Raw genomic sequence first — 24,953 nt, 5'->3', positions numbered from 1 at the left:
GTTTAGGTTTAATTTCAATTCTGCCATTTTTAGGTACTATGACACTGGAAAAATAATCAGTTACTTTAAAAGGGCCTCAGCTTTATCATCTGTAAAAATTGAAAGAATGCAATTTAATATCTTATGGGATTGTTTTGTGGATTTAATGCTATTGGGCATGAGAGTCTGACATAGTATCTAGCAAGGAATACATGCTCAGTAATCTTTCATTCACTCTTACTAATAAATTTAGCCATGAATTGCCTATTACAAAGTTGGGAAACAGGGATGGGCATTGCAAGGAGAGGGAACAGTCTAAACAAAGGCACTGAGGCATGGAGATTTACAGTATGTTCAGTTGGTGCAACTGGGGAGAGAATCTGGAGAACAAGATGAGTTGAGGATGGGGTGTGGAAGCATGGAAGTAGGAAAAGGACTCAGCTTATTGTTGAATGCAAGACTAAGGCGTAAAACAATCAATAGGGAATGGCTGGATCTGTTAAATTAGGTGAGTGTCATGGTTGCATCCGTATTTTGATAGATCACTCTGGCAACAAGTGCTTAGGATGGAGGTAGTAGAGAGACATGAAGCAAGATGACCAGTGGGAAGATGGTTGTGATAATCCAAGTGAGAGTTAGTCATGTTCCAAATGGAATGACAGGTGTCAAGCAAGGATAGGCTTAGAAAAAGAAGTGTGTAAGGGAAAGGGAAGAGTTGCTCTGAGGTTTGCAGAGACGGGAGACAGATACGACTGGCAAAGGAAGTAGATGGATGTGAAAGCAAAGTAAATTGACAGGATTTGGAGATGGTGGTGGCTGCAGTGGCAATGGCCAAATAGGGTGAAGGAAAAAGGAAAAGTCCCAAGCTTCTCATAGGCATGATTTGGGAGATTGTGTGGTTTACTTGGATGGGGAATACTGGGAGACAGGAAAGTTTGAGAGGGTGATAATGAGTTTAGTTGGGGATATTTTAAGTTTGAGAAGCCTGTGGGATTTTCTAGAGATGTTGATTATGTAGTTAAAAATAATAATGTAAAATATACAAATTATAATGAACACTCATTCCAGAGATTTCCTTCCTTCCTTCCTTCCTTCCTTCCTTCCTTCCTTCCTTCCTTCCTTCCTTCCTTCCTTCCTTCCTTCCTTCCTTCCTCTCTTTCTCTCTTTCTCTCTTTCTCTCTTTCTTTCTTTCTTTCTTTCTTCTGTCTTCTTTGAGACAGAGTTTGTTGCCCAGGCTGGAGTGCAATGGCTCACTACAACTTTCGCCTTCCTGGTTCAAGCAATTTTCTTACCTCAGCCTCCCAAGTAGCTGGGATTACAGACATGCGCCACCACACCCAGCTAATTTTTATATTTTTAGTAGAGACGGGGTTTCTCCATGTTGGTCAGGCTGGTCTCGAACTCCCAGCCTCACGTGATCTGCCCACCTTGACCTCGCAAAGTGTTAGGATTACAGACATGAGCCACTGCACCTGGCCATTCCAGGATTTTCTAGAATGTTTTTGTAAGATATGCATGTAGCGATCAGTAGAAATTTTTGGCAATATTCCTTCCTATGAATGTGTTTATGTAAATTATTTACACATATTAATTTTACTAGCTAATATCTCAATTCCCCAGTGTTCAAGACCCACTTAGAGCAAGGGTCAGCATTAATGATAGCAGATGTAAATCCATACTTTAGTCTTCATGATTATCTTGAATCTTCTAATTTTTGATAAACCTGATTAAATCTCACTTTTGATTGAGCATTGTAGGGTGGCTGGCCCTTCACCATTTTCTTGTTTGTGCTGCCTTGAATTATTTTCATTTTTGCCAATTAAAAGTTTCTTCCCAGTAGTATTTTGAAGTCACTTGCTCATTTTGGTTAAAGTCAGATGATATAATCCTAAACTCTATATCACTAGGCGCCGATGAAAACACCAAGTTATCACAATACCCGGGAAGTAAAGGGAAGACAGAACCCACAGTGCAGTGGGGCTTCTGCTCTTCACTTCATGACCATTGGTGACTTGTGACTGGTATTTGGGATGAGTCTTGAAGATAAGTAATAAATAAGTACACTGGAAATTCTAAGGTTTTTTTTTTTTTTTTTTTTTTTTTTTTTTGCCTTATGTACCCTGATTAGTAAATTCTCATTGGAATTAATTGGACTTTTGTACTGAGTTGGGCACGAAGGTGTTTTAATCCATGAAATCTTCCCTTTGGCTAAACAGGATTCATAGGACAAGATCAGAAAGAAACAAAAGCAAAAACCACTTGCTTCTTTTCACCCACTTTTAAACTTAACTCTTGGATCAGGTTTCCTCTGACATTTGGATGAGATGTTAAGGCAAGACCACAATTTTTTCAGGTGACTTTTAAAATTTGGGGGATTCACCTCTCTTCTCCATACATAGTCTCTGCTCAGTAATCAATGTGTCCAGTTCAGTATATTACACCGAATATTTTAAAGTGGAAACTTCACTCTTCCTCCAGATTTTCCTCTTTCCCCAAGTTAGAATTTTACCATGCCTCCTCCATCTTGCTAACCTTGACCTCTGACTTCTTCAAGGCATAAGGTTTGGCCACAATGGAGAAGTGAGGAGGTAGAAGGATTCTTCCTTGACGAGTATTTTCTGATGATCTAGCATCAGTACTTTGCAGCCTTGGCAGATGTTTAATGCTAACCTTTTCTTACTGGCAACATTTATTTGGGGTATTTTTGGAGTTTTCCTTTTTCTCTGGGATTTCTTACTTGTGATTCCTTTGATGTAGGAAAATGCATCTTCAGCTGCTTGCGTGTCACTCATCCTTTGGACCCTTGGTACATGGCAGGGAGATTATTCCAGTTTCTTGTCTCTGGCATTGCCTCTCCTTCTGGGTCAGGATTGAAGGCAACCTCACCCAGTTTTCCCTTGCAGGTGGCCCACCTCTGATCTATGTGGAGGGGCACATTCCTTTTACCCATGAACTAGGCAGTTACTTCCCAAATTGTAGCCCCTGCTCTGCTTCTGGGTTTTAGCCTGCCTCTCTTTAGATTTCTGTCTTTGGAATTTTTCTTTGAGATTTCTCTGAAGTGATTAGACACCAATTCTCCATGTTCCCCCAAGCCCCAGGAAACATTTGCCATGCTCTTTGAGTTGTCCTGTGGAAGCTTGAGGTGAGGGGCCTCTATACCCCATTCTGCCCATGGGACGTTTAGAGGGTAGGAAGGAGGGCTCAGCACTGTCAGAGGCCACTCAAACTCCACTCCTAGTCCTGGCATCTTGCTTTTCATGCTGTGATGTGTGTAAGAAGTTAAGAATCCCCAAAAAGTGCATTTTGGTTGCCTGTTTTTATAAGTCCTATATGATGGTCATGCACCTGTGTTTGGAATATGGTAGCTATAGTTTGGGGGTTCAGTTGAAACTAAAATAGTTACATTTTAAAATTATGTTTAATTTGGATCTGATCCCCAAGAGATGTGCATCCCCCTGTTACTGCCCACATTTTACAGATGAGGAAACTGAGGCACAGAGGGGGTTAATAACATGCCCAAGGTCACTCAGCTTTGAAGGTCTGCATTATTGGTGAGAAGTCTTATCTGGAGAAGCAGATTTGAGAGTTAAGCCTAGATGAGATTATCCAGTTGACTCAGGTTTAAGAGGCAAATATTGTAGGTTAACTTCCCAGATCCGATCATGAGCCCAGTTTCTCAGGGACCTGGGTGGAGGGAGGGAGGAGGCATTCCCTTCTACCTCTGGCCCAGAATATGGGTCATGGCCCAGCAATCCATGCAGAAAGCTCCAGAGGATGAGCTTGGTAGCAGCGCTGCTGGAAGGTCATTCTCTCTCATCTCCTCCTCCTGAGTGTGTGCCTCGGATGTAAATAATTTACAATAGCAACAATTAGAGAATGCACTCTGTGTGGGATGAACCCAATTCCCTTAATAACACTGCAGGCTTATATATAGCACAGTTCAGCCAAGGGCCCCACGTGCTCACCATGCCACAGCCAGTGTCGGCGGTTCTGGGTAGACAAGAGCCCTATGCAGCAAGGGGCCTGTGACTCATCGAAGGTCGCAGGAGGCCAAGGGCAGTGCTCAGAATAGAACCAGCCTCCCTTTCACAAGCTCTAAACTCCAGTGGCAGGAAATTCCCTTTGTGAATCTTTTGGAAGAACAACAGTTCTGAAATGCATCGTGATAGATATTTAACACTGTTGCTAGGGCATGGGGATTGGGAGATGTGGCCCTTGAGCATGGAAATTTGTATTTCCAGTGTATTTATTGTTAATTTGTTGATTTTAGAGGCAAGAGGCAAGAGGAGACTGGCTCAACCCAATGACTCTAAGGGAGAATAAGTTGGGTTCTACACTGTTGGTAAAAATGTGGAGATGGATGAATGACCTTCAGGAGCAGTGTCATAGAGTATGAGGGTTCATCCTGGCCCCCACTGCCCAATAGAAGTAGAATACCAGCCACATATGTAATTTTAAAGTTTCTAGCAGCCACCTTAATTTTTTATTTAATGCAGTATTTCCCAGATCATAATATTTCAACATGTAATCAGTATAAAACATTAGTGAGCTATTTAAATTTCTATTGGCCAGGCATGGTTGCTCACACCTTTAATCCCAGAACTTTGGGAGGCCAAGCTGGGAGGATGGCTTGAGCTTCCCCAAAATAATAAAATTAGTCTCTACAAAAAATAATAAAATTAGCCAGGCATGGTGGCTTGTGCTTGTAGTCCCAGCTGCAGGAGGATTGCTTGAGCTGGGGAGGTCAGTGCTGCAGTGAGCTGTATTTGTGCCACTGCACTCTGGGAAATAGAGTGAGACCTTGTCTCAAAACACTAAAAATAAATTAATTGATTAAAAATAAATAAATAAATTCCATTATTCTTGCTAAGTCTTTGAAATGCTGGTGTGTATTTTTATGAATAGCACACTTCCATTTGGACTAGTCATATTGAAAGCTCTTGATAGACACATGTGGTCAGGGGCTCCAAAATTGGGCAGCACAGCCTCCAGTTCTAAATCTGCTGTTTGCCAACTTTGTGGTATGAGGCCAGTTACTTTGCCTTTCTGAACCTTAGTTTCCCCTCCTCACCATGTGTAAAATGGGTACCATAACCCCTCCCTCTCACATGTGTAAAGCAATAAGTGCAGTTTCTGACACATAGTAAATGTCCACTTAATGTGTGATTTCTTCCTCAAAATGACTTTCACAGCAACTAAAGTATAAGCTCCCTGCGGGAGATGGAAATGCAACTTGACTTCTGATTATAGTCAAACGTTGAACCCACCCTGTCCCTGTCTCTTTTCCTTTCTTCCACTAAAATTGCTTTTCCCTGCGGCATCTGCACCAGTCATCTCTTTACTTTCTTTAGGTCTCTGCCTGGAAGCCCGTTTATTAGAGATGCTTTTCCTGAGCAGCCTTGCATAGAAAGCAGCACCTCCAGTCTCAGACCTCTGACCTTCTTTGGTTTTGTTCAGAGCACTCTGCACCCACCACATGTAGAGTCAGTACCCATTTGTTTCCTCCCCTCTCCCCACTAACCAAAAATAAGCTCTTTGAGGGCCCTGGCTGTTCTGTCCACTGTTGAATTTCTATCTTCTAGAAGAGTACCTGACACATAATAGTTGTTCAGTATGGTAATGAATGAATAGATAAATTTATTGAACATCCACAATGCCTTTTGACCTTAGCAGATAGTACAGAAATGAAATCTACAGTTCATTTGATGAGAGGGAGACAGAGTGAGAGATGGGTGATCAGCTGCCTCAGGGCTCTGGTTCTCCCTAAGCTGCCTGCCACCTGGTGTGCTATCCTTAGCACACACCTCATCACTCTCCTGCCTTCTCCCACCCACCCAAGGCTTTTGTAGGCCGTCTGTTCTGCTGAAATTTCCTTTTCCCCATGTGTGCTTAATAAAACTGTACATGCTATTTGAAACCCTTCTCAAGTACTATGTCCCTCTTCTATGGGGTTCTCTCAGTGGCCTTGCTGAAAACAGTTTCTCTGGCCTCCATTCCTCCACTGGACTTCTTTTCTTTATTCTAGTATTTATGGCAGCATATTTCATATTAGAATTGTTCACACTTGGGTGTGACTCCCCCATTATATTTTGAATCTCTGGAGAGCAGGATCTAATTTCAGCTGGAATGAGATGGGGCTGGGGAATGCTGGAGATTGTACAGAGTGTGTAATGAGATATTCACAAGTTAGAATCCCAAGTCTGACACTTGGGAGTTGTGAGCTTGAGAAAGTTATTCAATGTCTCCGAGTCCTAAGGTGCTTATTTGTTAAACTGGATAACTGTACCCATTTTGTGGAATACATCTTTATTTGTAACTGCTCTGGACTATATGCTTTGGCAACTACCAAGAAAACAAACCATTTTAAAGCCAGTATATAGTAGATGCTCAATAAATACAGATAATGTGACTCTCATATTATCTCGAGTCTCCAGCACAGTTGGTGCTAATATGGTCTTATTTACACAATGGGAGTCACTCCCTGCCATCATAACAAATATATATATATATGGGTAACATATGTACTCCTCCTTGTTCCAGCCCAACAAAATATCCATTTCCATTAATAGAGTCAAGGACTTTATAGAAACTTTCATTTTCATTTCTGGTGCTCTGTGGATTACTATGATGTTCTAAATCAACAGAGATATATTCTGACTTCTTCCAGGAAACATTCATCTCTACTTGAGGAAATGTAGATTGTATTACAGACCCTAAGAACAAAGCAAGTTGAAACACAGCATACATGCCCAGTGCCTGGCCAAGGTAATGTGGCAGAATGAGAAGAACTCTTAACTGAGAACTAGAAGATAGGAGTCTAGCCGAATTTGCCACTCAGGTTATGATCTGTAAAAAGGAGTTGGATTAGAGCAGGGTTTCTCAACTTTTGCATCATTGACATGTGGGGTCCCATATTCTTTGTTGTGGGGGCTGTCTTGTGCAGTGTAAGATGTTTAGCAGCATCCCTGGCCTCCACCCACCAGATGCCAGCAGCATCCCCTCAGTTGTGACGATCAAAGATGTTCCCTGGGGAGCAAAAGGTCCACCCTTGGGAAGTACTGAGTTAAATCTTTCAAATTTCAGTAATTCTGGGACTATAGGCTGAGATTTCACTCTCCTACACACACACACACACACACACACACACACACACACACACACACACACTTCTCTTCCATGTATGACCTTGTTCCACTTTTGAGAGCTGCAGTGTTCTGAGTCTTGTTTCTTTGCAAACAGTCTAACAGCTAAGCATTCTCTCACAGGCTCCCACCTTGCACCAGTTTACAATAGAAGGCATGTAGAAGGGCTGTGTGGGTGACACGCTGTGACTTCTCTCCCAACAATCGCCTTCATCCCCTGCTTGCCACTTGGGGGCTCTGGCAGACAGTTTGGCAGTTGTAGTTGTTACTGTTCTGCACTCAACATGTACGGCTTTGTTTTAGGCTCTGAACAAGACCTCAGGCCACAGCTTTTGCCAGCTCACTCTGCTCACGTACCTTTCTCCTTTGCCCCTGACAGCTGAGACTTGCAGTGACAAGCAAATTTTTATAGCAACTCATGATAAAACAGTGCAATGGGCAACAGAGAGAAATAACCAACTGGGCAAGAAATCACATCTCTCTTTAAAAATTTTTTTTTCTCTTTCTTAGCTTTGCTTTATCTTTCATATTCAGCTGGAAAAGTAGACAAATGAGGTGTCATATTTAATCATGTGTATAGATGGGTTTACAGTTGACAAATTGTTTGTGTCCTTACCACATTTTCACATAGAAGACATAAAAATCTGAGGTCTAGAGAGGAGACATGACTGTCTAGAGCCATGCAGCTGAGCAAGAGTAGCCATAGTTTTCTAAAGATTATTTCCAGTTAAAGGCTTACAGCCCAAGGAACAAGACAGACATAGAAACAATTACAGGCATATCTCAGAGATATTGTAGGTTGTGTTCCAGATGACCACAATAAAGCAAATATTGCAATAAATGGAATCACCCCAATTTTTTGGCCTCCCAGTGCATATTAAACTTATGTTTGCAGTATCCTGTAGCCTATTAAGTGTAGGATAGCAGTGTGTCTCAGAAAACAATGTATATGCCTTTATTACTGAAATAAAAGGCTAATGATCATCTGAAATTTCAGTGAATTAAAATCTTTTTGCTGGCATAAGGTCTTGCCTCAATGTTGTTGGCTTCTGAGTGATCAGGGTGGTCAGATTGCTGAAGGTTGGGAGGCTGTGGCAATTTCTTAAAATAAGACAACAATGAGGTTTTCCATATCAATTGACTCTTTCTTTCATGAAATAATTTTGTAGAATGTGATGCTGTTTGATAGTATTTTACATAAGGTAGAACTGCTTTCACAACCAGAGTCAGTACTCTCAAATCCTGCCACTGTTTTATCAACGAAGTTTATGTAGTATTCTAAATCCTTTGTTGTCATTTCAACAGTGTTCATAGCATCTTCATCAAGAGTAGACTCCATCTCAAGATACTGCTTTCTTTGCTCACCCGTAAAGAGCAACTTGTCATCCATTCAAGTTTCATCGTGAAATTGCAGCAATTCAGTCATATCCTCAGGCTCTACTTCTAATTCTAGTTCTCTTGCTATTTCTGTCACATCTACAGTGATTTACTCCACTGAAGTCTTGAACCCCTCATGATCATTCATGAGGTTTGAAATCAACTTCTTCCAAATTTCTGTTACTGTTGATATTTTGACTTCTTCCCATGAATCACAAATGTTCTTAATGGCATCTAGAATGGTGACTCTTTTCCAGAAGGTTTCCAATTTACAATGCCCAGATCCATCAGAGGAATCCCTCTTTATGGCAGCTATAGCAATATAAAATGTATTTCTTTTTCCTTTTTTTTTTCTTTTTAAGACAGAGTGTCACTTTTCTGTAGCCAGACTGGAGTGTAGTGGCACGATCTTGGTTCACTACAACATCTGCCTCCTGGGTTCAAGCGATTCTCCTGGCTCAGCCTCCCAAGTAGCTGTAACTGCAGGTGTGTGCCACCATGTCTAGCTAATTTTTGTAGTTTTAGTAGAGACGGGGTTTCACCATATTGGCCAGGATAGTCTCGATCTCTTGACCTCATGAAATGTATTTCTCAATAAAGCTTGAAAGTCAAAATCATGCCTTGATCTATGGGCTGCAGAATGGATGTTGTTTCAGCAGGCATGAAAACACCATTGATCTCCTTGTATATCTCTATCAGAGCCCTTATGTGACTAGATGCATTGTCAATGGGCAATAATATTGAAAGGAATCTTTTTTTTTGCACAGTAGTTTTGGATAATGGCCTTAAAATACTCAGTAAACTATGTTGTAAACAAATGTGCTGTCATCCAGGCTTTAGATCACAAGCAGAGTAGATTTAGCCTACTCTTAAGGACCCTAGGATTTTTGGAATGGTAGGTGAGCATTGGCGTCAACTTAAAGTCACCTGCTGCATTAGCCCCTAATGAGAGACAGTCTATCCTTTGACCTTTTGAAGTCAGGCACTGACTTCTCTCTAACTATGAAAATCATCAACATCTTCCAGTGTAAAGCTATTTTGTATACACTGAAAATAGGTTGTTGGCCGGGTGCGGTGGCTTATGCCTGTAATCCCAGCACTTTGGGAAGCTGAGGCGGGCAGATCACTTGAGGCCAGGAGTTCAAGACCAGCCTGGCCAACATGGCGAAACTCTGTTTCTACTAAACGTACAAAAAATGAGCTGGGCATGATGGCGTGCGCCTGTAATTTCAGCTACTGGGGAAGCTGAGGCGTGAGAATCGCTTGAACCCGGGAGGTGGAGGTTGCAGTGAGCCAAGATCGCACCACTGCGCTCTAGCCTAGGCAACAGAGCAAGACCCTGTCTCCAAAATAAGAAAGAAAATAGGTTGCTTAGGGTAGCCATCTTCATCAATAATCGAGGCTAAATCTTCTGGATAACTTGCTGCACCTTCTCCATCAGCATTAGCTTCTTCACCTTGTACTTTCATGTTATAGAGATGGCTTCTTTCTTTAAAGCAACCTCTGCTAGCTTCAGACTTTTCTTCTTCAGCATTTCACATCTCTCATCCTTCATGGAATTGAAGAGAGTTAGAACCTTACTCTGGATTAGGCTTTGGCTTAAGGGAATGTTGTGGCTGATTTGACCTGCTACCCAGACCACTAAAATTCTCTTCATTCAACACGAGGCTGTTTTACTTTCTTATCATTCATGTGTTCAGTGGAACAGCACATTTAATTTCCTTGAAGGACTTTTCCTTTGCATTCACAACGTGGCTAACTGGTGCAAGGACCCTAACTTCCACCCTGTCTTGCCTTTTGCCTTGCCTTCTAGCTTTTGATTTAAAGTGAGAGACATAGGACTTTTCCTCTCCCTTAAACAATTAGAGGTCATTGTAGATTTACTAATTGGCCTAATTTTTGGTATTATTGTTTCTCAGGGAGTAGGGAGGCCTGAGGAAAGGGAGAGAAAAGGAATACCTAGTCAGTTGAGCAGTCAGAACACACACATTTATCGATAAAGTTTGCCATCTTATATGGGTCCAGTTCATGGTGCCCCCACAATAATAACATCAAAGTTTGCTGACCACAGACCACCATAACAGATACAACAATAATAAAAAAGTGTGAAATATTTTGATAATTATCAAAATGTGACACCAAGACATGATGTGAGCACGTATTGTTGGAAAATTGGTGCTAACAGACTAGGTAGGCTGAGGGCTGCCACAAACCTTCGATTTGTAAAAACTTTAATATTTGCAAATCTCAATAAAGTGAAGTACAGTAAAATGAAGTATGCCTGTAAGCATTATACAAGGTGATAAGGGCTAAAATTCAGTTACAGAAAATGAGCAACTATAGCTCAGAGGAGTAAACAAATAACACTTTTTTAAATGAATAAAAAAGGAAATTGACCTTTGAGAACATGACCTCGGCTGGCTACTGAAGGATATAAACAGGGTTTGGCCAGGCAGTGGGGATCAGGTGAACAAAAACACTGTCTCATAGGGAATAAGTTGACATCAGTGTTGACATTCATCATCATTATCCTCATCATCATACATGCTATTTATTGAGTATGCCAGGCACAAGAGGGAGCAATTATGTCATTTAATTGTCACCTTGGTTCTGAGTGTAGGTGCTATTGTTAACCACATTTTGCAGATGAGGAAACTGAAAGTCAGAAAAGTTAAATACATGACCTGAAATACTACTGTTTCTAACAGATACAAACTGGATTTAAAGCTGCCTTTCAATGTGGAGTAAAAGAAGCTCTGTTAGAATAAGTAGGATGGGGTCACATACATTTAAGCGAGTAAGTAGACTGACAAGGAGGGCAGATCATGAGGTCAGGAGTTCGAGACCAGCCTGGCCGACATAGTGAAACTCCATCTCTATGAAAAATACAAAAATTAGCTGGGTGTGGTGGCACATGACTGTAGTCCCAGCTACTCGAGGGGCTGAGGCAAGATAATCACTTGAACCCTGGAGGTGGAGGTTGCAATGAGCTGAGATTGTGCCATTGCCCTCCAGCCTGGGTGACAGAGTGAGACTCCGTCTCAAACAAAACAAAACAAAACAAAACAAAAAGTATAAATTTTGTTTACGAAATTGGCATGACCCTGTGATTTCTGGTCTATTCTCTCCACAAGGAACCTCTCTACCAAAGCTAGCCCTTAGTCTTAAGCATTTCACCCTTGCAGCACCGCTAGGCCATAATACCCCCTAATAAAAGAAGCATGTGAGACCCATGACAAAATGACTGCCTTCAATTTTCCTTTTGAACCCTGGGCAACCTTTGAGGCTGAGTCACCAAAAGACAAATTATCTGGCCATATTTCTTTGGGTTTGGGAGACATTCCATTGAACATTGCAGAAGTGAACTGTAAGCAAGCTCCATGAACTCTTCATCTCTAAAGTATTCAACCTAGATAGTCATGATAATAATCCATCACAAGACTTTGTGCATTCATCTGTTCATGCAAAAGCAAAATGTGTACTCAGTGGACATGCCTGGTGAGAGAAGGAAAAGGAACTCTTGTTTATTGATACCTCTTTATGAGAGGCAGGTTGTTAGTGAAGACATTAACTGGTACAGTCCCTTGAATTACGTCTCCATGTCTCTTACTGGTTGTATGAGACTCTGTTTCTGCATTAATTCATTTTATTCATTTTTTCAACACATCTTCCTTGAGCATCTACGATGTGCCAAGTGCCAAGCTACAGGCTCGTAAGCTCACCCTGTTTTACTTACGAGAAAACTGCATCCATAATAGACCAAACAGTTTGTATATGTTTAGACAATATGTGAACAGCAAAACGGGAACATGGGCCCAGATTTCCATAGATTCTATGTTTTTAACCAGAACTATACTGCGTTTTGTAAACTTTAAAGCACTCTACTGACATAAGGTATTATTATGAAGATGTGTTAATCACATTTTTTCTTTTCCTGTGTCTTTCTCTTTCTTTTACTCCTCTCCCCCTCTCCTCTCTCTCTTTTGGTTTCTCTTTTTTTCTCTCTCTTTTTTATTCTTTCCTCTATAGGACTCCACAGAATGGAGCAAGAATGAGAGGAAAAAGGCCGGCAGAAAAGCATGAACTGGAGGTTTGTTGAGCTCCTCTACTTCCTGTTTATATGGGGCCGTATCTCAGTGCAGCCCTCCCACCAGGAACCAGCTGGGACAGACCAACATGTCTCCAAGGAATTTGATTGGCTTATTTCAGACAGGGGTCCTTTCCACCACTCCAGGAGCTACCTATCCTTTGTGGAAAGACACCGTCAAGGATTTACAACCAGATATAAAATATACAGGTAAGACCTGGGCTAAATAGCCCTTGCCTTACATTCATATTGTGCTTTGTGGAGTCAGGCATTGATTGGTGCAACCCTTGCTGTGTGCAGAAGTGTCTGGGTCAAGGGTCTGTGTGCCTTCCACAAGCTGTTTTTGATTTAAAAATTTTTTTTCTTTGCGGAAAATATTAGCAATGACAAGGAGACGATCAAATAATTAATATTTATTGAGTACTTATTTATATACTGGGCAGGGATCTTAATACTTATTATACCTTATCTCATTTAAACCTTCTAATAACCATCAGATATAGGTTTTGATTGTTTTTCCCACTTTACAAATTAGGTCATCAAGCCTCAACTAGGTTGAGTTACATGTCTAATGTCATACAGTTAGAAGTGGTCGGACTGGGATTCAGAATCTGGTTTATCTGCATCCATATCATAATTTTAGTCAGCCACATCAAGTATAAGTAATGTTGTTTTGAAGATGCTGCTGATGTACCTAAGATCCTACCCAAATACATTCAAACATTTGGAAAAAAAAGAAACCTTTTCTTGAGCAGGTCTGTACTGGTTCTTGGACCATTGACATTCTACTCATCCAAAAAAAGACTTAGCCCAAATTTTTCCTCTTTGAAACTATTTTAGAGTTTTCACATTCCACTTAACTGCCACATCTTTGATATATCCACAGCTCTCTACACTGACACTTCTTTAATTTAAAATCATTTGGAATTAGAGTGCATTCTTGCGTATTTTTCTCACCTAACTGGAAACTCTTTGAGGGAATGACTTGTACAGAATTCATTTCTAGATCCCCAGAGTGATTTTTGCTCTGCCTTGTTACCATAAACACACAGCGAATGTTGTGGACTTAAATGAATAAGAGAATGCAAAGAACTGTCTCAGGTGTAGTTAGGTGTGGTCTTAGGAGGTTAACTAGTTATAATATCACATGGTGGTGACTATAATGCAGTTTTATAAAGGGAACTCTGGTCCATGTTAGATAATCCATATGTGTTGGTTATTGCTGTTGAAATAAGAGGTACCCTGAATGGAACCACAGATTCAGAATATTCAACAGTAGCATCCTTTTAGTGAGCACTTATCATATGCCATGAAGGGAGGATGTTCAATCCTCATAACCTCCTCCATGAGATGGGCAGTGGCTTCTACAGATGGGAAAATCAGGACTTTGGAGGTTGAGTGTGTTGCTATAAGTCACCCATCCAGTAAGGAGTGGAACCAGGGTCTACACACTGATTTACTTGACCCCAGTGCTTTCCTTCCAACCACTCTGTTGGCTGTCTCCCTGGTATAGCTTCCAAATGCGGAGTGTTGCAGAGCTCTAAGAAACTTTTTCCAAAAATTTTTCTTTGCAATCATTTGTATACATCTGGGGGGTTGTTTTAGACATGTTGAGAAGTAAAAGGTTGCTATGAGAATGGGGGATTAAGACCTCTGGATACTGATTTCAGTTCTTCATGCACTTGTCTTGTGACACTAGGTAAGCTCCCTCATCTTTTGCATTCTACTGTCCTCATTTACCAAATGATAGGGCTGATGTAGATCAGCAGTTTTCAACCTATGTTATTCAAAAATCTGAGGATTGATTAAAGTAGCCATAGAAACCATTGCAATGTGGGGAGCGTAGCAAAGAGATGACCAGGCAGGATTCTGAGTCCTACACCTCCCTTATACTAGAGAAGGTTTATATCTGCTTTTGTGTTAAGATTTCATGTATGGTTTACTTTGGATTCTACTCCTAAAACAAAGTTTGCAATCATCCAATAAGTTGTTTTCTGAGGTCCAGTCTAGCTCCAAAATTACATTTAATATTTAACCAAAGTCAAATGGCTAATTAAATGATGGAATTCAACCCAGAATTTAGGCCCCTGGTCATCTAGTTATTCATTCCTTCTTTTATTTAATCCTCAAATAATTATTAAGCACCAGCTACAGACTCAACACTATGTTTAGGGCAGATGATACAATGATGAGTAAAATAAATATAATAGTTGCTGTCATAGGAGAGACTGACATTAATTAAACACATGCACATTTCCATGTATAATAAGTGCTATAAAGAAAGATGTGCAGGATGGGTATAACTGGGAAATCATAAATACCACAAACATTGATTTGGCACCTACAATGTCCAAGGATTAGGCGGAACTCTTGTCATAATGTGCATGTGAACCCATATGCAAATACGTACCCACAGACATGTGCTCATCAGATGCTGATCAGAGCAAAAGCCAACTAGGACATGATCATTGGGGCAATTGTGAATTGATACTTTTTCCTTCCTGTATGCCACTTTGTTGAAACACTGACGTTTCCACAAAGCATGTCCATAGGCAATTCCCATTGTGGCTGTCTTCCTGTATGCTAGCATGGACACAGCACATTACAAACTTGACATTTTCATCATAAAAAAAAGAAAGGCCTAACTACCATAGTGCTACATTTTTTGATACTAGAGAGCCAGCCTTACTGATCTGCCCAGACTTCAAGCTTCCACCAGTTCCCTCCTCCCCAGAATCCTGGCTGGAACCCAGGGTGATTGGGATGCTTCAGAAAGAAACTGGGAAGAAGCTTTCTCTATTTATTTAACTAGGTTAAGGCCATCTTCTTTCTCCTGCCTTTGCACACAGAGGCTAGCTTCTGCTCATAGAATCATGGTCAAGTCACTGCTAGTGACAACAGTGAGAACCTGTTTAATTAAAACCCAGCAGAAACATCTTCGTGTGTTGCCTTACAAGCCGAGCAACAGTGTGCACACGTGCATTCGTTTGAGTGCATGATGTAAATGCTCTGTCACTCACAAACTTGAGTTGCCACCTGAAGGCTTAGGGGAGTTTTCTGCTCTTGAATCTGCCAGGGTACAGTGGGAGCACTTTTGACCTCAGAGTCAGGGAACTCAGGTGCTGATCCAGCTCTCCTATCTCCTGGTTGTGTAATTTTGGTCAACTAATGGAACTTCTTTGAACCTTTGGTTGTTCTTCTGTAAAATGGGAATGCTAGCCGAAGTGGTCTCCAAGGTCCTTCTTACCTCTGAAATTTCATGATTCTGTGAAATATTGTCATTTGAAAACACAGCATGTGGTAGTGGAAAGGATTTTGGGTCTAGAGTCTAGAGATTCAGGTTTTGTTCATTCTGGAACCTCTTTCCAGCTTTCTCATCCTGGGCAAATTCATGTATGCAGCATTCACTCACGCATACATTTATTGTTTTGGAGTTTAACACCCATCATTATCCATAAATTGTACTATTATTTGCTAATATAGAGATGATCAAAAAAACCCCAATAGATTACACACATATATCCTCCTACCCCCACATAACCCACACCCCCTCCTCCACCCAGCTCAGAGTTAGGAGTGAAGGATAGAGGGCATAAAAAGTGAATAATCAAAGAGTGATCTTTCCATGGATAGAAATGACCGCTCAGATATTCAATTTCCTCCTCTGTAGAAAGGGATAATGATGTCTGCTGTACCTACTAGGTCAATGAGGTACAGTTTGTGTGAGAGTGCCTTGTAAAATTTAAGTTATCTTATGCTTGAATTTTTTTCATTAGAGTTCTAAATCATCATTCTAACAAAGTAATTTATTTTCACTTTCTGTTAAGACTATAAGTATATTAGTCGTTAACTCCTCATAGCCACATTCTGAAGGGAAATACTATTATTGTCACATGTCACAAATGAGAAAGGCACTAAGAGTACATTGTTCACATTACACAACTGGAAAGTGGCACAGCTGGGATTCAAAAGCTGGTTTCTGGGACTTCCCAACATGGGTCCTTAACTCTTTGCTGTCACGACTCTCCCTGGTTCTTAGTTACCTGATTTATTACCAAATGCCAACAGGCTTCTTTTAACCATGGGCAAGTTTCAACCTCTCTGAGACTCAGTTTTCCCATCTATGAAACTGAGATGATGTTAAATGCCTCATGCAATTGGGGTGAGAAATAACTTGTATTTCAAATATATGGCGCTTAGAATTTTCCAGGAGCTTCACAAAGACATGTCAGAATGGTGATTCCCTCTTCCACTTCAGATGTTGGTTGTTTACTAGGAATTATTTTTTTATTCTCATGGTAATTTCAAAGTCAGTGAGTCCAAAGATTTTTCCTGTGTTTCCAATGCCTTTTTGTGTTTTCTTTTCTTTTCTTTTCTTTTTTTCCTAACTGTGAGATCATCAGTAGGTGCTGTAAATTTAGCAATTATTTCTAAGATGGTTTTAGTAGGATAGTTATGGTACTCTTTGGATCTGAAGAGTCAGGGAAAAGGGGATGTTCTGGTAATGGTGGTCACTATGTCACAAGTGGTGGTTCCATATTGAGTGGCTGTCCCTGCTGGTTGCAGAACAAGTGGTTTGTGGCTTACGTTGCATCTCCCTTTGAGCTCTAAATATATACCTGAAAGTTCAGTATAAATCAAATCTTGGTAAGCCAAGTCTAATTGCCTGGCTGTGTTGCATATTTATTTCAGAGTTGTATAGATCTCAGCCCTCCTCCGCTGTCCTGATAATTCCTTCTTGTGTTTCACAAAAATAACAGGTTTTGTGGTAAAGCTATTTGGCTAAATGGATGCTGCTGGGGATGGATGAATGGTTCTACTAAGATGAATGAGATGTGGTCTTTATACAGCAGTCATTCAAGAGTATAGATTAGGCATCTAGATGTGCCAGATACTGTATACGGGGAGTTTATATTGTGAGGAACAGGATTCCTGCCCTCAAGGAGCTTCCAGACAAGTGGAGTTTAGAGAGAAGCCCACCCTTGCCCCACTCCAGGGGCTTGTGTTTCAACTTGAAAGAAGCCTTCAGCCTTTTGATTCCAGGTATAATCTTGAAATCATGCAGTATAAGAACTAGATTTCTATTAGTATGGCATAAATTATTGGAAACCAGCATTTCTTAATGTATGTTACAGAGAACTATAGTTCAATGTAATATTAAAAGATGTTTTCTGGAACAAAAGAACACCCATTTGTTTTTCCATGATGACTCCCATAGTCAAATAAGCAATAATCATCACAACAGTGACAAGTTAATTGTTAACATTGAAATCTTAAGTGGTTAGCATTGCACTTTATCTGGCGTAAAAATTATTCCAGCTGATCCTTACAATCATCCTGTGCAGTAGGTATTGCTATTATTTCTCTAGTTATACAGCTTGTACGTGGTAAAAGAGTTAATTTGTGATAGAGTAGGACCTGTCACAGGCAAGTGTGATTCTAGAGGCTGCATCTTTGACCTTGCCCAGCTGCCTCCCAAATGATATGACCTATATACGGAAAACCCAAAGTTACACAGGCCCCCTTATCACAGACCTTTATTAATATTAGACTGTTTAACAGTATTTAGCCATACCTTTTTAACCATACAACCTCTTTTTCTCAAAGGAATTGAAATTCTAATGAGCAGGCTCAGGGAACTGTGGGCTCTGCCTAAATTTGACAGCTTGGGTGTTGTGTCTTTGGATCCAACCTATGTCAGAGCACACTAAAAGGGATACCTCTTTGTTTTGAATAACTGGTTAACTGGATGAGGAAGCCAATCTTCTCGTCAAACTTTTGCTTTGAGTTATTTGGTCTAAATCTACCTCCTGGTTTATGATGGAAAAAAATGAGCAGTTTCAGTTTTCTCATCACAAACCTTTTGTTCTTCCTTCCCCTTTTCATTTCAAATTCCCAAGTGTGGCATTCCCCCTGTTGTATAGATATACAAAACTCAACAGAGGGCAGAACCACAGTTGAGTTAGGTACAATTTTGATTCAATATGCAAATAAGTGGCTGGATATTAGAGTTACCTGCACAGTTAAAAATAACCAATGCTTGAATCTTTCTCCAGGTGTTTAGATTTAACTGGTCTAGGAGAGACAGGAGCTAAAAAAAAGTTATCGTCAGTCAGGGATAATTTTGCTTCCTACGGGGACACTTAGCAATTGTATTTGGGGAGATTTTTGGTGCCCAACTGGTGGTGGTGTTTATTGGGGGTGCTTCTGGCATCTAGCGGGTAGTAAGCAGGGATCTGGGATGCTGCTAAATATCTTACAATGCATAGGATAGCCTTCTCCAGCAAACAATTATCCAACATACTTTCAGTTGTGTAGAGGTTGAGAAATCCTGCACTAGTATTTCTGGGGAAGAAGAAAAAAAAGAGTGGTGGGAAGAATGCTTGAATAAATGGTCTTAGATTTTGGTCTTCATGAGGTTGAATTAGGATGGCTTAAATATAGGTGCCACTGTAATGACTGGATTCCCAGAGTGTATGTCCATAGGATAAAATGGGGAAACAATCATCCATGATTTTAGACATGGCCATAGACCAGGATGGCAGTTCAATGCATGAAGAGAGGTGGATCCATTTTTGCTTTCTCCTGCATAGAGGGAGTGGTTCAGAGCAAACTAGTTCTCCAGTCAAAAAATATTCTTCCTTCTTCTGGAGATTCTAGTGCCTTTTGACTCTGACTACAGTGTTCCCTAGGAAGTAAGATATTCAGCCTCCATTGTTAGGTCCAGATATGCGTGGATTGTGTCACTAAAAACCAGCTTAGACCAAGTGTGTTAAAAGACACTTTTTCTTCCCTTCAGAGCATTCCTGGTTGACTCAAAAGATGAGAATGGGATGATGCCCCATATTCATGTTTGTCAATTTCAGCCATTTAAAGGCTGACAGCATTGGAGAGAAGCATGAACCTGCATCTCTCCTTACCCCCCAGCCCACATACATCCCTCGCTTAATCCAAATTTTTTATCAGGGTCTCCCTGAATAGATAGAAGTGGAGAAGGATATCCAGCAAACATTTTTCTGGGCCATTTGGTGCCAATTCAAAGATAATCTTTAGTGTTGATTATTTAAAATTGATCTTCCAATTCTAAAAATGATAGCTTTATTGCTACCAAATTGGTATGTTTACAGTATTTTACCTCTTTGCTCCCATGCCGTTACTGAACTGACTTCTGTGAGTTACAAACCATAGTTAGCTACAATTTCTACAGAGTAATTGTCCAGCTTTTGTCACAAGCAGCGTCTGAAAATGGGCCTACTTGCCCACCCACTCCTATGGACAGACTGACACGGAGTCTTTAAACTGATCTAAAGATAGCGATTGTTATGATTCGGTAGATTAGGAGGAGAAATGGAGAAAAGCCCTAGGGCTTCAAATACTGTGCTCCAAATCTTGGCCAAAGAAGAAAGGGAGACTGGATCTGTGATCTGGGGCACCTGCAGCTTACTCATTCATTTGAAAAAAATGTCTACTGATCTCTAAACTCCTACTAGTCAGGCCCTGCACTGTTTCCTGGCGATAGAGGGAGGAAAGCATTGATCCCGTCCCTCAAGGAATTCATGGTCTCTTTGGGGGAAACTGACTGAAAAACAAATAACCACAGTGCCGTGTGCCTTGAGAGATGCCACTGATGCTCCGTGGCTGTAGGGAAAGGGAAATTACATTCCACTGAGGTGGCAAAGTTGGGGAAGGAGAGGAGGAAGAGGCATGTTTGGAAAGGCATGCTGCAGGAAGACGTCTTGAACATAGGGTTCAAGGAGGATTAGGATTCATGAGAATGCAGTGAGGAGAGAAGCACCTTAGGCAAATGGAATAGCACCTGCGAGGTCAGAAGACAGGAGAAAGCCTGGAACTATACGTCTTCATGTGTTTTGGGTATATTTTGAGTAGTACTGATAGTAGAGCATAAGGTTGGAGAGCAGCTTCAAGCCAACAACAAAAGAAATTTGAGATACCACGTGGATTTCAACCAATCTTTAAAGTCTAGTGAATTGGCAGAATATTACTAGATAGCCGTTTAGAACAGTGTTTTCTCTTTGTTGATGTTTTCGTACATTTTTGACCTTAATACATGTGAACAAATACATTTGAGTTTGACACTCACTCAATAAACCTAGCCAGAAATATAGATAAAAATATATGATTGAAATTAAAAAACTGAAAAAAAAAACTTAACCTACATGTGATGCTTCTTAAATATCAAGATATCTTCTATTCTATTCCATTCAAATATAATGTGTTCCTTTACTATTCATTTAGTTTTTAAAATACTGATGCACTAATGTGGTCGTGTTTTGGCTCAGAGGAAAATTGTACCATGTGTGATTAGCAGAGTTTGCAATGGGTTTTTGTTAAGCAGGTTAGAACCTGTGTCTTGCCTGATGGGGGCAAAAAGAAAACAGTGAAGGCTTTGAAACTTGAGGCTGACATGCACGGATATACAGTTAGAATTGCTCTGGCAGCAGCCTGAGGAATGGGAGAAAGGGAGAAAGAGAGCTGGGTTAGAAAACTGTGGCAGTAATTTAAGGGAGAGAAAGGGAGTGCTGAAACTAAGATAAAGGCAGTGAAGAAGGGTTACCTTAACCCTCAAATACCAGTCAATGCCACCAACAGCTGCTGTGGACCTACTGGTCAGGCAGCCTTTTCTTGTGCAGCATCCAGGCTTACGGACTCCAGTTCCATTCTCAGCACCCTGTGGCAGGATGCATTCTTTCATGCAGAGTTCTACAGCTACTGGATACCTTTGTATCTCTAATAAAAGGAACCAGAATGCTCAAGCTTCTGCCTCTGGGCAATTTCTTTATCTCTCAAGGCCTTCCTCCTGGGCACAAGAATTACTGGGTCTCATTAGCTATGGATTCCCAGACTGGCTTGGAGGAAGACTTTGCATTCCACCCTTTATCTGTACCTGACTCTTCCCTGCTCACCTTAATGGAAACTTCCAGCCTCAAGTTAGTGTCTAAGCTTACGTGAACCCTACAATGGTCGCTATAGCTTAGCAAGTCTTTAGACTCAGGCAGACCTTAATTTGAATCCTGGCTCTGCCACTTCCCACATTACTTAAATCATGTGAACCTCAATTTCTCCATCTGCAAAATGAAGATAAATTCCAAGATTGTTGTGAAGATTTAAGAAGAGAATATATGATAGACTTTAGTGGCCGGGCACAGTGGCTCACGCCTGTAACCCCAGCACTTTGGGAGGCTGAGGCGGGCGGATAACGAGGTCAGGAGTTTGAGACCAGACTGGCCAACATGGTGAAACCTCATCTCTACTAAAATTACGAAAATTAGCGGGGCGCGGTAGTGGGCACCTGTAATCCCAGCTACTTGGGAGGCTGAGACAGGAGAATCCCTTGAACCCAGGAGGCAGATGTTGCAGTGAGCCAAGATCATGCCACTGCACTCCAGCCTGGGTGATAGAGCGAGATTCTGTCTCAAAATTTTAAAAAAAAGATAGTCTTTAGCACAGTGCAAATGCTCGAGGACTAGTAGTTAAAAGAAATACCTGAAGTATCCACCCCTGCAAATCCAGCAACAGGGACTCTGAGATGTCTTAATGGAACTTCCAACAACTGCAGTGGGGATGATTGGCTAGTGGGCTTTGTAGCATAGGTGCCCTATAAAGGTAGCATTTGCTCCATTCTTAGACTTGGAAGACACTTTTTAGGAGGAAGCTAAAGAAACAGGACCAGAGACAGAAAGATTTTTGATGCCCTGAGGAACACGTGACACCATACCGGCAAGGTCTCTTTAAGCTATCAGCATACATTGATTCATGTACACAGTGCACGTCCCACGATTCGCAAGAGTCTAATTTATTAATCAGCCCAGGTGATGGGAGCAGTCTGTAACATCTCGTCTTCTAGTTCCTGCTGCACCGTGCTCGCCAGGTTGTCTTTGATGTGTAATGCTCAGGGGACATTTGTCCCTCAGGGATTGCTTCTCACCCAAGCACATCCATGGCAATCAGCAGCGTTTCAAGGCAGGCTCTCTCTCTCTCTGTGTGTGTGTGTGTGTGTGTGTGTGTGTGTGTGGTGGGGGTGGGGAGTTCAGGTAACTTTACTTTTCCTCAAATTGCAGGTTTATTGTTCAGAGAAAGTCAGCAAGGTGCAGCCTCCATCCTCACTTGTGACAGTCTCTCTGCGACTCTAGCATGACACCCAGCTCACCTAGTTCTACATCACATTCATAGGGGAGTGTAGTTTGTATGAGAAAGAAGGAGGTAAATACAAATGATATGAAAGAAACAAGTCTCTATGCTGGTAAGCAGTTTGAGATAAAAGTGCTCACCTGTGCATTAATCCAACAAATATTTATTGAGTCCCTACTAATGTGCATGCACTGTGTTAGCCTCTGATGACACTGAGGGATTATTCATCTTTGCCCTTCAGGAGCACTTGTAGGGTAGTGGGGGAGAGAGAGACTAAAAGCGGCCAAATTGACACCTAGTATGAGGAGTGTTGAAAAAAAAGTATAAAATGGAGTAATAGTGCAAAGAAAGGGCATTGAGCTGGTCTGGCAAGATTAAGGAAAGATTCCAAGAAAATATTTTAAGTAGGTTTGTGTGTATGTTTTGAAGTAGGGTTTAGAGGAGGGCATACTTGTTCTTGAGCTTGCAATGGGCAGAGAAGATGTCAGTATGCAGGCCAGAAAATTCAACAGAGAGGTCAAGTCATGTTATATAAAAGACTTCAGACTTTATTCTAAGGCGATGGATCCTATACTTTCTCATTTTAAGGTGTTCTTAAGGTTTCAATGATTGTTTTTTATGATTCCCATAGGCCAAAAAAAAAAACAAAAACAAAAACAAAAAAAACACCAATAACACTGTTTATTAAATAGTTAGATCCAAACAACTTAATAATGAAGTATTTTTGTTGTGACAAATTTAGTGACCATTTGAAAAAAACAATACATGAAAATCTAAACAAAAGGCAATATTTTCATTTTATTCTTGAATAATCAGTTACTACTTCTTAAACTTCGCAATTAGATAAAATCAACACTCATTTTCTGTTCCTTGTTAATTTTTCGCAGTACTTTGAAATTGTACCAACTGCCAGAAACCCAGCTTCACAAAGATGTACTAACATTGAAAGGAATGCATTGTGTTCTAATGTTGAAACTGTGAACGACCTTGAGTTAGAAGTTCTTGTGATGCCCAATAAATGTCAAGTATCCTTCATTTCCCTTGAACACTTAAAATATCCTGCTGTGCTCCTATGAGTTTGCTGTGGCACTCCGTGGCTTCTCAGCCTACAATTTGTGAACTACATCCTAACAACAATAGGGAGCTCTAGGAGTTTTGCCCAGAGATGGAGCATGATCAGGTTGTCATCTTAGAAAGATCACTTCTGTTATAATTGAAAGAATAGATTAATGGGGGAAAGATGGGAGAGGGTGCAAAGTATGTCATCCAGGTGAGAGAGGAAACTGTCTTGGAATAAAATAGCATCAGTTGATGTTTGAGCTGTATATTTATTTGTTATAATTTTGAAATAATTATGGACTCCCAAGAAGTTGCTACGATAGTACAGAAAGGTCTTATGTACGCTTTACCTAGTTCTCGTCAATGGTTACATCTTACGTGACTGTAGTACAATATCAAATCCAAGAGATTGACATGGGTATAATGTGTGTTTATAGTCCTATGCCATTTTACCATATGTGTGGATTCATGTAACCACCACTGCGATCAAGAGACAGAACAACTCCCTCACCACAAAGATGTTTCTTGGGCTAGCCCTTTACAGTCAAACCTCTCTCTCATCCTCTACCATCCATAATCCCTAACCCTTGGCAACCACTAATTTGTTTGTTCTTCATCTCTGTGATTTTATTCTTTCAAAATATTATATAAATGGTCATAACCTGAGATCCTTTAAGGAAACATAAAAGACTCAGTATTTGGTGAGTGTTTGAATATGAAAGTTGACAGGGAAGAAATAGTCAAGAAGCAAGTAGACTGGCCAAACCATACCTTAAGTAATAAATTGACTGGGTCTAGGTTAAGTAAGAAAAAGAGAGGGGGAACATTTTTAACTTGGTCAACTGGGTGGGTGATGGTGCTTTTCATTAATGTAGGGAGCCCTGGGAGACAAGGAGACTTTTTGAGGTTATCCATGTTTGAAGATGATAAGCCAGCTTTGAAAATGTTGAATTTAAACTCACTGGAACATTCAAATAGAGACTTAGTAGGAGGTAGTATAAATGGTTCTGACCCTTAAAAGAGAGAGCTGGGAAAAAAAGTTACAGTATTTATAGTTACCAGGTTACCAGTGATAACCCTTAGAGCTATGCTCACTCACAAAGGAACCTGTTTAGTAGGTGCCGAGTAAAGCATTGAGAAATTGAGGAATGGTTGGTGGT

General features: G+C 40.7%; 1 protein-coding gene across 1 annotated transcript in view; it reads left to right on the top strand.

Annotated features, from left to right (window-relative positions):
• The window catches only part of BRINP1 (BMP/retinoic acid inducible neural specific 1), a 195,829-nt gene that overhangs the window by 46,169 nt on the left and 124,707 nt on the right, over positions 1-24,953 (top strand). Inside the window, exon 2 of the mRNA XM_007968244.3 lies at positions 12,528-12,795. Coding sequence (XP_007966435.3) covers positions 12,578-12,795 — 218 coding nt within the window. The 5' untranslated portion in view covers positions 12,528-12,577. The remainder of the gene's footprint in view (positions 1-12,527; positions 12,796-24,953) is intronic.

The sequence above is a fragment of the Chlorocebus sabaeus genome, chromosome 12, assembly GCF_047675955.1.
Source record: "Chlorocebus sabaeus isolate Y175 chromosome 12, mChlSab1.0.hap1, whole genome shotgun sequence".
Taxonomy (NCBI): Eukaryota; Metazoa; Chordata; class Mammalia; order Primates; family Cercopithecidae; genus Chlorocebus; species Chlorocebus sabaeus.
The sequence above is the reverse complement of the archived record's forward strand: the minus strand, read 5'-3'. Positions and strand labels throughout refer to the sequence as shown.